The sequence below is a fragment of the Camponotus vicinus genome, unplaced genomic scaffold, assembly GCF_025532165.1.
Source record: "Camponotus vicinus isolate PSW18456_S1 unplaced genomic scaffold, iyCamVici1.0 SCAF_14, whole genome shotgun sequence".
NCBI classification, from domain to species: domain Eukaryota; kingdom Metazoa; phylum Arthropoda; class Insecta; order Hymenoptera; family Formicidae; genus Camponotus; species Camponotus vicinus.
Genome location: NW_028141950.1, coordinates 1,939,917 through 1,952,440, shown reverse-complemented (window position 1 = coordinate 1,952,440; position 12,524 = coordinate 1,939,917). Strand labels below are relative to the sequence as shown.

Genomic DNA, 12,524 nt, shown 5'->3' with positions numbered 1-12,524 from the left:
GATAGATACATTGCGCGTCTTCGCATATGAAAAATTGTGCCACCTAAAAAGTGAAATTATTCAAGAGAAAAAGAGTGAGAAATTTGGAAAATGTATGATATCTCTCTTGAAAATCTGATAAATATAATTCGTTTTATGGTTTCAATGAAACTTAAATCCACAAAAAGTTTCTTAAATGACAGTTAACGTTACCTGTGTAATAATCAAATTGGTTAAAATTATGAGCATCAAAATAAAAAAAGCCCATTTCTCTTTTGGTTTCTGATATGGCCATTGACCGATAAACGACAATAACTTTCTATTGATATTGTAGTAATATTCCATATTAGATTCCATACTTCGAAATACAGTTTCTCTTCGATGCACAAATGTCATTTGAATCCAAGAGAAACCTCTTATTTTCGAAATTCTTTCCGTGGCAGAAAATAAATTAATATTTACGCACCTCTATCTCTTTCCTCTTCTCTTTCCCTCTCTTTCCCGGAACGTCTGGCATAGCAATTGTGCGAGTTTCCGTGACTGCTATAATAAACGTGTCTCGCATAAGCCTGAATTGACAACGTTACATTGATCGTGACGAGCTGACAGTTTGAGAAATGTTTCTTAGTTTGAGTACGAATATATTGAACATACTGAATGATATGTTGGAAGATATAACGAATAGTCATAATCGCATCAAACAGTCAAGTGATACTATACTAACCCTGTGTAAAAATTCATAATTCTTTTTTACAAAGATACAGTGTGTTTAAAATAAAATTCCAAGATTTTCGGATACAGTTATTTCATTTTCGATTATATAATTCGGATTTCTTCAAATAGCTTCTCATATTTTAGCAATATGAAAATAAAAAAATTAACGCATATAATATTAATAATATTTATTAAATTAACTTTAGAATATATATAATTCTTGACAAAATTTAGGCAAACTATTTTCATATCATAAAATATAATAATAGAAGGAATATAAAAAAAGAAACGGAAAGAAACGGGAAAATTAAATTAATATATATAAATTATGTATCAGAATATATTAAGGCACACACATACATACACAATGTGGTATATAAAATTATATTAAAATTAAAATTAAAAATATATGTATATATATATTTTTTGCGTCAGCAATTTGTGCATCGTCTAAAATATTTATATTTTACATAAATATATAAATATATAAATATATAAATATATATATAATATTTATTATAATATATATTAATTATAATATATAGCGCTTTCCTCCCTCCCGTTCTTTCTTTTTTCTTTACTACATTCGGCATTGCAGTTTCCTTGATTGACGTATATCTATATCTTAAGTATATGATTTGTATAAATATAACGAATAGACGAAAATGAATAGCGTTTGACAAGTTGATTTTTAGAAATGTTCGTCGGCTTGCACACATATAAAGATGCATTGAAGATGCGACTAAAAAATATGATAATCTTCATCATATGGATAACTTGATGATGTTACTTATTGTGTATGTTCGGTTCAATTTTCAGCAACAGAAATGCAACAGTATGATTTTTTTATTAACATTCACTTATTCTCTTTTTACACTTACTTAGTGAACATGTAACTGCTTTGCACATATAATTGCTTCCTTTTTGCTTCACTCACTCTGTAAATTTAGAGTAAATCTATGATCTCTTTATTAATTTTTAATATTAATTCATAAATTATCTTACACCTTGTCTCAAATTTTAAGACTATGATTTATCAATTTTCGTACTTGAAAGCAAAATAAGTGGGACAATTTATCGTCAATGAAAATTACGTATTTTATTGCTTCCGCTAAATCGTGCAATATGTTCAAATCGAAATTTACAAATATTCGTGTAATTTATATATTTAAAACGTAAACTTTTTGAATTAATTTCTGTTTTTCAAGCAAATGTACAATAGCTTTAAAATTATTATTACGTTATTTATTTTTTTCTATATATCGATGTATTCCGTATCAAAATCATTACCAAATTTTGCTGCCAATCTTTTCACTATTATTTTTTTCTATTTCATCTAAAATGAGATATCAGTAAAGACAAATATCACTGTATTTATTGATTATATATTAATTAATATTAATTAAAAACATCAAAACAAATAAATAAACATACATTAAAGTGTCTCCTTCTCTTTAAATTCGTTCATACAACATGCTCACGTTTGTGTCAAAACATGTAACGTATGCAGCTAATAATAGTAATAAACAAAAAATAATAAATCTAAAAGAAAAATAGTATAGTAATATGTATATTGTATCCAATAAATACATGTAAATATATCAATAATAAAATAAAATTTTATTAGGATATTCCAGTTTAAATGATATAAAAAATAAATATATTTTATTATTTTCGATATTATTGATAATACTATATTCCCTTGTAGAATTTCTCAGCGTTATTTCATTGTGTATGCTATAATTATTCGAATCGAGTCATTCACTGAAGGATGCTAACATCATAAAATACGACATCGCGCTTTGCAGAACCTAAATTAAAATAATTAAAATTTTTATATTTCTCTGATTATATATGTTATACAGATATATCATGTTATATATGTACAGTATTTTTATATGCCTGTTTTCAAATTCTAATATCTATCACAATAATTGCTTTACCGTAGTGAAATTTTGTAAGGAAAATATATATATTTTGCAAGCAGTCACAGTACTAGCTTCGATGCTTTTTCTCATCACGAGCAGCAATAATTTTTGTTCCTTCACTGGCATTTCGTACCATACACCATTATAACTATAAAATTAATATACAAAAATAAAATAACTATAAAATTTATACACAAATGAAATGTGAATGTAATAACAATGGTAGTCACAAGAAGTGATTAAATTGATGAGATATTTTTAAATAAAAAATTTTCTACATTGATCAAGTACAATTCTAATATTAACTTACACCTTGTTATGAGTTTCCAAACTATGATTTATCAATTTCTGTCCTTGGAAACTAAAGCAAAACAGGTGGAATAATTGAGCAATAATGAAAATGCAGTATCTCATCGCTTCCGCCATATCATGCAAATGTATCGAGAACTTAAGTATAAAATCATATATTTTAGATTTGTATTATATTTTTTGGAGTCTAATACATTAATATATCTAATATCAAGTAACTTACTTGAAGTAAACTAATACTAATACAAATTGTATTTATTGCAAGTTGTATAGCAAGTGATTTCGAAAAGACATTTTCAATGAGTATCGCAAACCTATATTAAGAATAAGACAAATAAATAAAATTTATAAATTCATCATGATCATTAAGAAATGTTCATTAAATGACTTAAAAAAAAACTTATCATGATATGGTTACGAACTCACTGCAGAGCTTTTCGATGAGCATGAATTGAAAATACGATATGTTTGTGATATATGTCATCCGGACAATCAATCAGACTTTTTTTATCATGTTTACATATCAAATATTTAAACCTAAATCTGCAAATATCCAGGGAAAATAAATCATTGTAAAACTTATAATTTTTGATTTTTATGTGAATGTAGAAAAACAGATTATAATTATATAAATTTAGTTATTTTTTAAGTACAAGCTATCTCATTACCCAATCGCTGCGAAAAGTCCACATACGTGTTCAATGTAAACAAAAAACATAGAATCATGCGCAATTAATGCAGCCAGGCATACCATAAGGATAATTAGCATGTCGCAATAAATGTAATAGTAATATTTCTCCTCGTCAACTAAATAGTACGCTGGCCATAGTAACATTATTGGACGTGAAGTATTTAAGGGAAACACTATGTCCATGATACGTGGCATGAGAGAAGTTATTGCATATGAAATACCAGTTACATACAAGTACACTACACAAAAATCAATTTTATAAAAAACTGATTCTTCTGCTATATATTTCATAGATATTTATATTTATAAAAATATTTAATACGCATATGTGCATTTTTATTATAATTAAAGTCGGATGAAAATAATTCAAATTATTTTTTAAAATAATTTCTTAATTAAAAATATAAAAGTTACTTGCAGGAATATATCAATGTGTATCGTCTGCCGTTCTCGGCATATTTTCTCAAAATTTCACGTTCTTCCCGAGTCTCGAGCATATTCCAGTCTGCGAATAAGTGATCAGTAAGAGCTTTAATCTAGAAACGTTATCGATATAATACAATATTTTTTTCGATTCGAATAATATTTTTGATAATTATGAAAACATATAAGCAAAATCCAATTAAAATTTTTAAGTTGTATTTGTAGCTTAAAATTAAAATTAAATACAGTAATGTACAGCATGTGTTGCGGCTAGTAAATAACCGAATGAAATGTTTTTGTGTGAGTTTATTCTCAATCCTTGTCTTTTCAAAAATCCATTTTTAGAATTACATTAAGAGAAAGTTATTATGATAGATATTTCAATAATCTAAGCAATTTTAGCAACATTCAAAGCTTTAAAACAGTGCCACTCGCCGATGGTTGCCAAGCACACAAAAAATTAATAGAAAAATCTGTGGATGATTTAACAGCCGCACCATGTATAATAATGCTGATAAAACGTACTTTTTCACTTTTTAATCGATATGTAAGCACTTTCACCATAATATTGAACATCAATAAAAAAAAAGGCATAATTTGAAGAATACAGTCCATGTTATCGCGATGTATGAACATGTATGCCATCTAAAAAAATGTACTTATCATTTATGAAGAGATTTAAAAATCATGCATAAAATTATTTATAAACACAAAATATCCTAGAAACCTTTGAACAATTTATTCAATATAACACAGAATCTTATAAAAATGTTAAATATTCAAAAATTTCCTTTTCCAATTAATATTACCTGTGTAACGAGAGAATTGGATAAAAATATAAGTGCGAAAGCCAAGAAGAATAGTTTTGCTTTTGGTTTCTGATAAGGCCACTGACCGATTATTGACAAAAATCTTTTATTAATATCATAATAATCGTTGTTATATTTCATACTTTTCGAGAAATGGTTTCTATTCGCTATAACCACGCTTAATTATCTGATAGATATCTTCCCTTAGAAAGCCTTTTACATGCTCGCGTGTCGCAGAGAGAATAAATTAATATTTCATACAACGCCTCCGCTCTTTCTTCCTTCCCCACTACGTTCGACATTGCAATCAAACGATGCACGAGTTTCCATGACTGACATACACTTAATAAGTAAATGTCTCGTGTAAATATAATGTAAGGACAAATAAATATTTTTGACAAGCTTATTCTTTTGAAAATGTCCGTCGGTTCTAATGCAAGTATATTTAATATGTGACTAAAAAAAAAGTGACAGTCTTGCTCGAACAGTCTGATGATATTATTTATTTTGCGTGTGCGATTTATTCTTCAGTAATTGAAATATTCTTATAATATTTGAATAATAAAGATTGTATATATGACTGTTTCATTTTTGATCATAAATATCTAGCTGTACAATGTAGCTTAATTTCTGGAGTAAAACTCTGATTTCTTTTTAAAAATTAGATGATTATTCATTAATTAATTAATTATTTTCTTATTGATTCTTATTGATTGTATTGAATAGATATGTAGAGATATATCAATAACAAAATAAAATTTTATTGCTTTAGGAATGCCATATTTAAACAATATAAAATATAAATATATTGATGGTTTTTATAATATAATTTATAATACTATATTCCTGCAGGATTTTCCAACGTTACTACGCTATGCTATATCACCATCAAATCATTCACTGAAGGATGCTAGCACCGTAAAGTATGACATCGCGGTTTGTAGAACCTATTAAGAAAGTTAAAAAATTTTTAAATTTGTTTGATTATACAATATGTTACGCATATTATTTATGCGCTTATTCTTATGATTTATTATATTCTTATGATCATTGCAATACTATTGCATCTTACAATTGCATTACCATTGTGAAATTTTGCAAAGAAAATACGTATATTTTGCAGGCAGTCAAAGTACTGGCTTCAATGCTTTTTTTCATCGTAATCAAAAGCAATTTTTGTCCCTTTAAGGGTATCTCGTACCATGCGCTATTATATCTATAAAATTAACATTTAACAATTTAAAGAATATGCAATAAATATTATAATATACAATACTAATCATAAAAAAGGCCATTATAAATATTTGATACAGAAAGAAAATTGTCTATATGGACCAAAGTTGATTTAGACAAATTCTTATTATCTCACATTTTATCACAAATTTCGAGACTATGATCTATCAGTTTTTGTCCTTGAAAACTGAAGCAGAATAAGTGGAATAATTGAGCAAGTATATAGACGAAGTATCTCATTGCTTCCATTAAATCATTCAGCTGCATCGAGAACTTGAGTAGAATTATACGTTTTAGACTTACATTATATTTCTTTAATCTCTTATATATTGATTTAATTGTAAATAACTTACTTGAAGTAAACTAACGCTAATAGACATTGTAGATATCATGAGTTGAATGGCGAATGGTACGGAAAAAGCATTTTCAATGAGTTTTGCAAACCTGTAGTAAGAATATAATCACATTAAATAAAACTTATAAGCGTGATTATTAAAAGTTATTTATAACATAGTCTAAAAATTCTTGAAGAAAATATGATATTGTTGCAAACTTACTGCAAGGCTTCTCGATGAGCATGAATCGAAAATGTAATATTTTTATGATATAAATTATCCGAGCAATCAATCAGATTACTCCTCGCAATATCTTGTTTATCTAATGCATGTTTAAATCTAAATCTGCAAATATTCAAGTATACAATATATCGTTATGATTTTTGAAAAATTCATTGAATTTGCTTTGTAATTGAATGAAGAAAAAAAGTATTGTATTCATTTTTCGAGTATAAGATATATGATCGTATACGTTAATCATATGATGTGTATCGTTTGCAAAGTATATAAATAATCATTACCCAACCACTGCAAAAAGGCCGCAAACATGTTCGATGTAAATAAAAAACATGCAATCATGTGCAATTAATCCAGTCACACATATCAAGGCAGTAATTAACATATGAAAAGAAATATAATAGAAATACTGCTCTTCGTTCACAAAATAGTGCGCTGGATATGCTAATATTATTGGACGTGAAGTATTTAAAGGAAACACGATGTCCATGATACGTGGCACGAGAGAGGTTGTTATAAATGATACGGTAGATACATAACAATACGCTGCAACAAGGAGGAATTTCATCAAGATTAATTTATTGTTTCGAACTATTTCATTTAAATTTATATAAATATTTATGCATTCTTATTATAATTAATATCAGATGCTCACGCTCATATTTGTTTAGGAAAAAAATTTCAATTAAAAATATAGTTATTTACAGGCATATATCAATGAGTACCACCTGCCATTATCGGCATATTTTTTCATAATCTCACGTTCTTCTTGAGTCTTAAGAGTATCCCAGTCTACGAATAAGTGATCAGTGAGATCTTTAATCTACAAACGTCACCGATATATTTCATATCTTAAGAATATAATATTTTCAACAGTTATAAAACTACATATATAAACAAAAATCAACAATTTTGCAATTAGCTTTGAGTTATATTTTGTATATATATAAAGCTAAGTTATAATAAAGTACTAATAAAACATACTTTCTGGCTGTTAAATCGATATGCGAGCACTTTTACTAAAGAATTCCATACCAATAAATGGGGAGGTAAAGTTTGAAAAATACACTGTGTGTCTTCGCATACAAAAATTTTTGCTATCTGAAAAACGTATTTGCATACATTGAAAAAGCGTATAAATAATAAAAACATACAAGATACTCCAGAAATAACAATCACATCTATATATAAATCTCATCGAAACTAAATGCCAGAAAATATTTCTTGTCGATAATATTACCTGTGTAAAAAGGCAATTAGCCAAAATTATGACTACCAAAGCCAAAAAGGATAATCTCGTTTTCGGTTTTTGATAAGGCCATTGGCCGACCATCCACAAGAATCTTTTACTAATGTCGTAATAATAATTTCTATTGTGTTCCATACTTTTCAACGAAATGATTTGCATTAGCCACAACAACATCCCTAGAATATCTGATATAAACCCTCTTTCGCGAAGTCTTTCCCCTCGCGGAAAATAAATTAATATTTCATATAACGCTTTCACTTTTCCTTCCTTCCTCACTACGTGCGACATAGCAATCAAATAAGTTTCCATAACTGACATACGCCTATATCATAAGTATACGTTTCGTATAAATATAACGTAGACGAAAATAAATAGTATTTGACAAGCTGACCCGACCCTTCTGAAAATGTTCGTCGGTTTGAATGCAAGTATATTGAATATACGATTTAAAAAAATGTGATAATCATATCGAATAATCTGGTGAAGCTTCTTATTATGTGTATACGGTTTAATCTTCAGCAATAGAAAAGAGTACAGTTTTCTTATTAAAGTTCAACTAATAAAGTTTGCATAGCTATTTTTTTTCTAATCATAAAATTCCAAATGCATAATATCGCTTCACTTACCTGTTACAAATCTGAAATAAAATTTTGATTTCTTCATTCATTTTTGACAGTATAATTCGAATACATTGATTAATTTTTTATTATTATTATTAAAATTATAAGTAAAATGTTATATCTCTGGTAGAAAATATATATAGAGTTTAAATAATTCTTATATTGTTTATGTTATTGAATGTTACACTCATAAAAATACCTATAATTAGGCAAATAATATGTGCATGAAATTAGTTGAGTGTGAGTTTTATAACGCGCATGTAACAATTGAAATATATGCTACAATGAACATACGTGTAAAATAATCATAAAAGAAATTGGATTTAATAAGTAAGTGCTGTATATCGAAAATATTCATCATTTGACAAATTATAAAATATATGATCTATTTTTCTAACCGATCCGTGAGGAATTATATGTAACATTATTTATCTATCTACATGTTATTTTCATATATCGATCGTGATCGATATCGTAACGGTTGCATATGCAAAATAATTTCATACAGAAATTTGATCACAATCTCGAACGTTGTTAAGCAATCTTTTATAACCATTTTTTCTTCTTTTCTTTTCTCTTCTTATCCCTGAGATAAGATTATTATTACTAAAGCAAATATTACTACCGTATTTATTACTAATGTCTTAATTTATATATATCTAAAACAGAAAGAGAATAAAATATACATTTTCATGATGAAAGTTTTTTTGTAAACTTATTTACGTTAGTGTCGAAAGATGAAATCTATAGCTAATAGTAGTAATAAATAAAAAATTAGTATCACGCAATTAAAAAAAATTATAATAATAACTGCATCCGATAGATATGAAAAAACATCGATAATAAAATAAAATTTTACAGCATTTAGAATGCCATATTTTAAACGATGTAAAAATAAGGTTCTCATGAACTGTCTCAAAAATTTTTAATTTTTTAAATATATTGTACGTATATTTGCTATTTGCATCTCGAACCGGCCTATTATTTTGTTTATACAATATAAATATAATAGTTTCGATATAATCTATAATATTGTATTCCTGTAGAATTTTTTCAGCTTTATATTATACTGCCCAGTGAGAAATGATAAATCGAATAGACGTTTAAGACGTTTAATAGATGTTTATTAGACGTTTATTAGACATCTTAGACGTCTAACAAACGTCTATCCGACTTGTCATTTCTCACTGGGTGTATGCTGTAATCACCGTCGAGTTATTCACTGAAAGACGCTAACACCGTAAAGTATGACATCGCGGTCTGCAAAACCTAAATTAGAATAGTAAAAATTTTTTTACATTTGTATGATTATACTATCTGTTACATATGTAGAATATTTATGTATGTGCCTATCTTTATAATATTGTAATATCTCTCTCATCACGATAAATGCTTTACCGTTGTGAAACTTTGCAAAGAATATACATATATCTTGCAAGCAGTCACAGTACTGGCTTTGGTGCTTTTTCTCATCGTGACCAAAAGAAGTTTTTGTCCTTTCACGGGTATCTCATACCACGCGCTATTATATCTACGAAATTAACATTTAATACAAAGTATATGCAATAAATGTTATAATATATAATAATGATTATAGAAAGTGATTATAATAAATTTCTGTAAATATTTTATATAGAAAGTAGATTTTTTTCTATATCTCTCAACCAAAGCTAATTTTTTTCTCTGACTTCTTACTTTGATATCTTACATTTTGTCACAAATTTGAAGGCTATGATCTATCAATTTTTGTCCTTGGAAGCTGAAGCAGAATAAGTGAAATAATTGTGCAAAAATGTAAACGAAATACTTTGTTGTGTCCATTAAATTATGCAACTCTGCGATCTTAAATAAAATCATACATTTTAGATTTGTATGATATTTTTCAGAATTTTCAAATATGCAATATATTATTCTTTATAATTTACTTGCAATAAAGTAATGCTAAGACCAATCGTAGCTATCATGAGTTGTATAGCGAATGATATTGAAAAGACTTTTTCAATGAGTTCTGCAAACCTTAGTAAGAATATAAGAATAACGATAATTAAGGAAAATTCATAACATGTATCGTGATTATTAGAAAATGTTCATTCAATGCCTTTAAAATTGATAAAAAAAATAATATCATTACGTGAACTTACTGTAGAGCTCGTCGATAAGAATGAACTGAAAATGCAATATTTTTGTTATATACATCATTCGGGTAATCAATAAGTTTTCTTTTCGCGATATTACGTTTATATAATATCTGTTCAAATCTAAATCTGCAATTATCCAGACACATTTCGTTATAAATATTAGAGAATGCATAATTCTTGATTACTAAACGAATGTTGGAAAAGAAAATTATTATAGAATTTTACTTATTTTTTGATAAGTTATAATCATTACCCAACCACTGTAAAAAGACCGCAAACGTGTTCTATGTAAGTAAAGAACATGCAATCGTGTGCAATTAATCCGGTCATACATATCACTCCAGTTAATAACATGTGGCCAAAAATGTAATAGAAATATTGCTCTTCGTTAATAAAATAGTATGCTGGATATGCCAATATTATTGGACGTGAAATATTTAAAGGAAATAGGATGTCCAAAATAGGTGGCACTAAAGAAGTCATTATAAATAAAACAGTAGATACATAATAGTACCCTGTAACAAGAACAATTTCGTCAAGAACAAATGTCTACCATATTTCATAAATGTTTAAATTTAGATAAATATGTCTATTCTTATTATAATTAGTGTCGCATAAATGGTTATTTACGCTTATATTTATCTCTAAAGAAAAAATTTTTCAATTAAAAATAATGAGTTACTTGCAGGCATATATTAACGAGGACCACCTTCCATTCTCGGCATATTTTTTCATAATCTCGCGTTCTTCCTGAGTCTCCAAAATATCCCAGTCTACGAATAAGTGGTCAGTGAGATCTTTAATCTATAAATGTCACCGATATATTTTTGATATCTTGAATATAATATTTTCAACAACTATAAAACTACGTATAAGAAAGTATCAAAACTAATATTTTGCAATTCACATAACTTCAAATTAGACACGTTATATTGATAAAACATACCTTTTGGCTGTTAAATTGATATGTGCACACTTTCACTAGAGTATTCCACATTAATAAATGTGCAGGTAAAGTTTCAAAGATACACTGTGAGTCTTTGCACAAGGAAATATGTGCTGCCTAGAAAATATACTTGCATGTATTTTCACGCATGAAAAAATATAAACATTTTAAAAATATAAAAAATAACTAAAAAATTTTATTCAATACGAAAACTATCAAATCTCAGTACCGAAAAAATTCTTTTGTGAATTCGATAATGTTACCTGTGTAAAGATACAAATAATCAAAGTTGTGACTAGCAAAGCGAAGAAGGATAATCTCGTTTTCGGCTTCTGATAAGGCCACTGGCCGACCATCCACAAGAATTTTTTACTAACATCGTAATAATAATTTCTGTTGTCTTCTATATTATTTGAAATAATTTTTGTTAGGCACAACATCACTTCAATATCTGACATACACCTTCCCTCGGAGTCTTTTCCGTTACGGAAAATAAATTAATATTTCATGTAACACTTCCGTTTTTTCTTCCTTCCCCATGTTCAATAGCAATCAAGCGAGTTGCCATAACTGGACATATACTTACAATAAGTATACCTCTCGTATAAATATAACATTGGCAAAAATGAATAGCGTTTGACAAGCTGACCCTTGGCAAGTGTATTGAATGCGATTAAAAAATGTGATAGAGAATCTTGATCATATGATATAGTCTGGTGATGTTACTTATGCGCGTGCGGTTATTTTTTCAACAATAAGAAAATACATTGTTCTAGTGAAGTTTGCATATGCAACCGCTATCATTTCGATTTTAAAATTTTATAATGTAGTTTCACTTACCTTGTAAATCTGGAACAAAATTTTCCTCGTTAAAAGTCTTTTTCTTTATTTCTTCATTAAAATTTGACGACTT

At 27.4% G+C, this 12,524-nt stretch overlaps 4 protein-coding genes across 4 annotated transcripts; all 4 read right to left on the bottom strand.

Moving 5' to 3' along the window:
• Window positions 1-1,047: 1,047 nt before the first annotated feature.
• LOC145964767 (odorant receptor 22c-like) lies at window positions 1,048-3,047 on the bottom strand. The gene is made up of 3 exons (XM_083087857.1): window positions 2,932-3,047; window positions 2,637-2,769; window positions 1,048-2,504 (listed from the first exon to the last, which is right to left on the bottom strand). The coding sequence occupies exons 1-3, from the start codon at window positions 3,045-3,047 to the stop codon at window positions 2,451-2,453; spliced, it is 303 nt and encodes a 100-aa protein (XP_082943983.1). The 3' UTR covers window positions 1,048-2,450.
• A 545-nt stretch (window positions 3,048-3,592) lies between these two features.
• Window positions 3,593-5,441, bottom strand: LOC145965616 (uncharacterized). The gene is made up of 3 exons (XM_083089280.1): window positions 4,851-5,441; window positions 4,036-4,157; window positions 3,593-3,916 (listed from the first exon to the last, which is right to left on the bottom strand). Exons 1-3 carry the CDS (start codon window positions 4,992-4,994, stop codon window positions 3,595-3,597), a joined length of 588 nt encoding a protein of 195 aa, XP_082945406.1. The 5' UTR covers window positions 4,995-5,441; the 3' UTR covers window positions 3,593-3,594.
• Window positions 5,442-5,642: 201 nt separating this feature from the next.
• On the bottom strand, window positions 5,643-8,540 carry LOC145964764 (uncharacterized). The gene is made up of 9 exons (XM_083087854.1): window positions 7,899-8,540; window positions 7,643-7,759; window positions 7,364-7,481; window positions 6,943-7,204; window positions 6,644-6,766; window positions 6,440-6,530; window positions 6,223-6,359; window positions 5,937-6,069; window positions 5,643-5,800 (listed from the first exon to the last, which is right to left on the bottom strand). Exons 1-9 carry the CDS (start codon window positions 8,223-8,225, stop codon window positions 5,747-5,749), a joined length of 1,362 nt encoding a protein of 453 aa, XP_082943980.1. The 5' UTR covers window positions 8,226-8,540; the 3' UTR covers window positions 5,643-5,746.
• A 752-nt stretch (window positions 8,541-9,292) lies between these two features.
• Window positions 9,293-12,443, bottom strand: LOC145964765 (odorant receptor Or2-like). The gene is made up of 9 exons (XM_083087855.1): window positions 11,875-12,443; window positions 11,612-11,728; window positions 11,352-11,469; window positions 10,919-11,180; window positions 10,669-10,791; window positions 10,453-10,543; window positions 10,236-10,369; window positions 9,926-10,058; window positions 9,293-9,796 (listed from the first exon to the last, which is right to left on the bottom strand). Exons 1-9 carry the CDS (start codon window positions 12,067-12,069, stop codon window positions 9,743-9,745), a joined length of 1,227 nt encoding a protein of 408 aa, XP_082943981.1. The 5' UTR covers window positions 12,070-12,443; the 3' UTR covers window positions 9,293-9,742.
• Between the last annotated feature and the right edge of the window lie 81 nt (window positions 12,444-12,524).

Coding starts and splice junctions, on each gene's coding strand:
- LOC145964767 (XM_083087857.1), bottom strand. CDS start 3,047: ATGGCGGAAGCGATGAGATACTGCATTTTCATTATTGCTCAATTATTC. Junction 2,770..2,931: donor TTGGAAACTCATAACAAGGT/GTAAGTTAATAT, acceptor TTAATTTTATAG/TTATAATGGTGTATGGTACG. Junction 2,505..2,636: donor CCTTACAAAATTTCACTACG/GTAAAGCAATTA, acceptor ATTTTAATTTAG/GTTCTGCAAAGCGCGATGTC.
- LOC145965616 (XM_083089280.1), bottom strand. CDS start 4,994: ATGAAATATAACAACGATTATTATGATATTAATAAAAGATTTTTGTCA. Junction 4,158..4,850: donor ATTCTCTCGTTACACAGGTA/ATATTAATTGGA, acceptor TAACGTTTCTAG/ATTAAAGCTCTTACTGATCA. Junction 3,917..4,035: donor ACATTGATATATTCCTGCAA/GTAACTTTTATA, acceptor ATAAATATAAAT/ATCTATGAAATATATAGCAG.
- LOC145964764 (XM_083087854.1), bottom strand. CDS start 8,225: ATGTCAGTTATGGAAACTTATTTGATTGCTATGTCGCACGTAGTGAGG. Junction 6,767..6,942: donor GGCCTTTTTGCAGTGGTTGG/GTAATGATTATT, acceptor GAATATTTGCAG/ATTTAGATTTAAACATGCAT. Junction 5,801..5,936: donor CTTTGCAAAATTTCACAATG/GTAATGCAATTG, acceptor CTTTCTTAATAG/GTTCTACAAACCGCGATGTC.
- LOC145964765 (XM_083087855.1), bottom strand. CDS start 12,069: ATGTCAGATATTGAAGTGATGTTGTGCCTAACAAAAATTATTTCAAAT. Junction 11,729..11,874: donor TTATTTGTATCTTTACACAG/GTAACATTATCG, acceptor TATATTTTCTAG/GCAGCACATATTTCCTTGTG. Junction 11,181..11,351: donor GTCCTCGTTAATATATGCCT/GCAAGTAACTCA, acceptor TTCTTGTTACAG/GGTACTATTATGTATCTACT.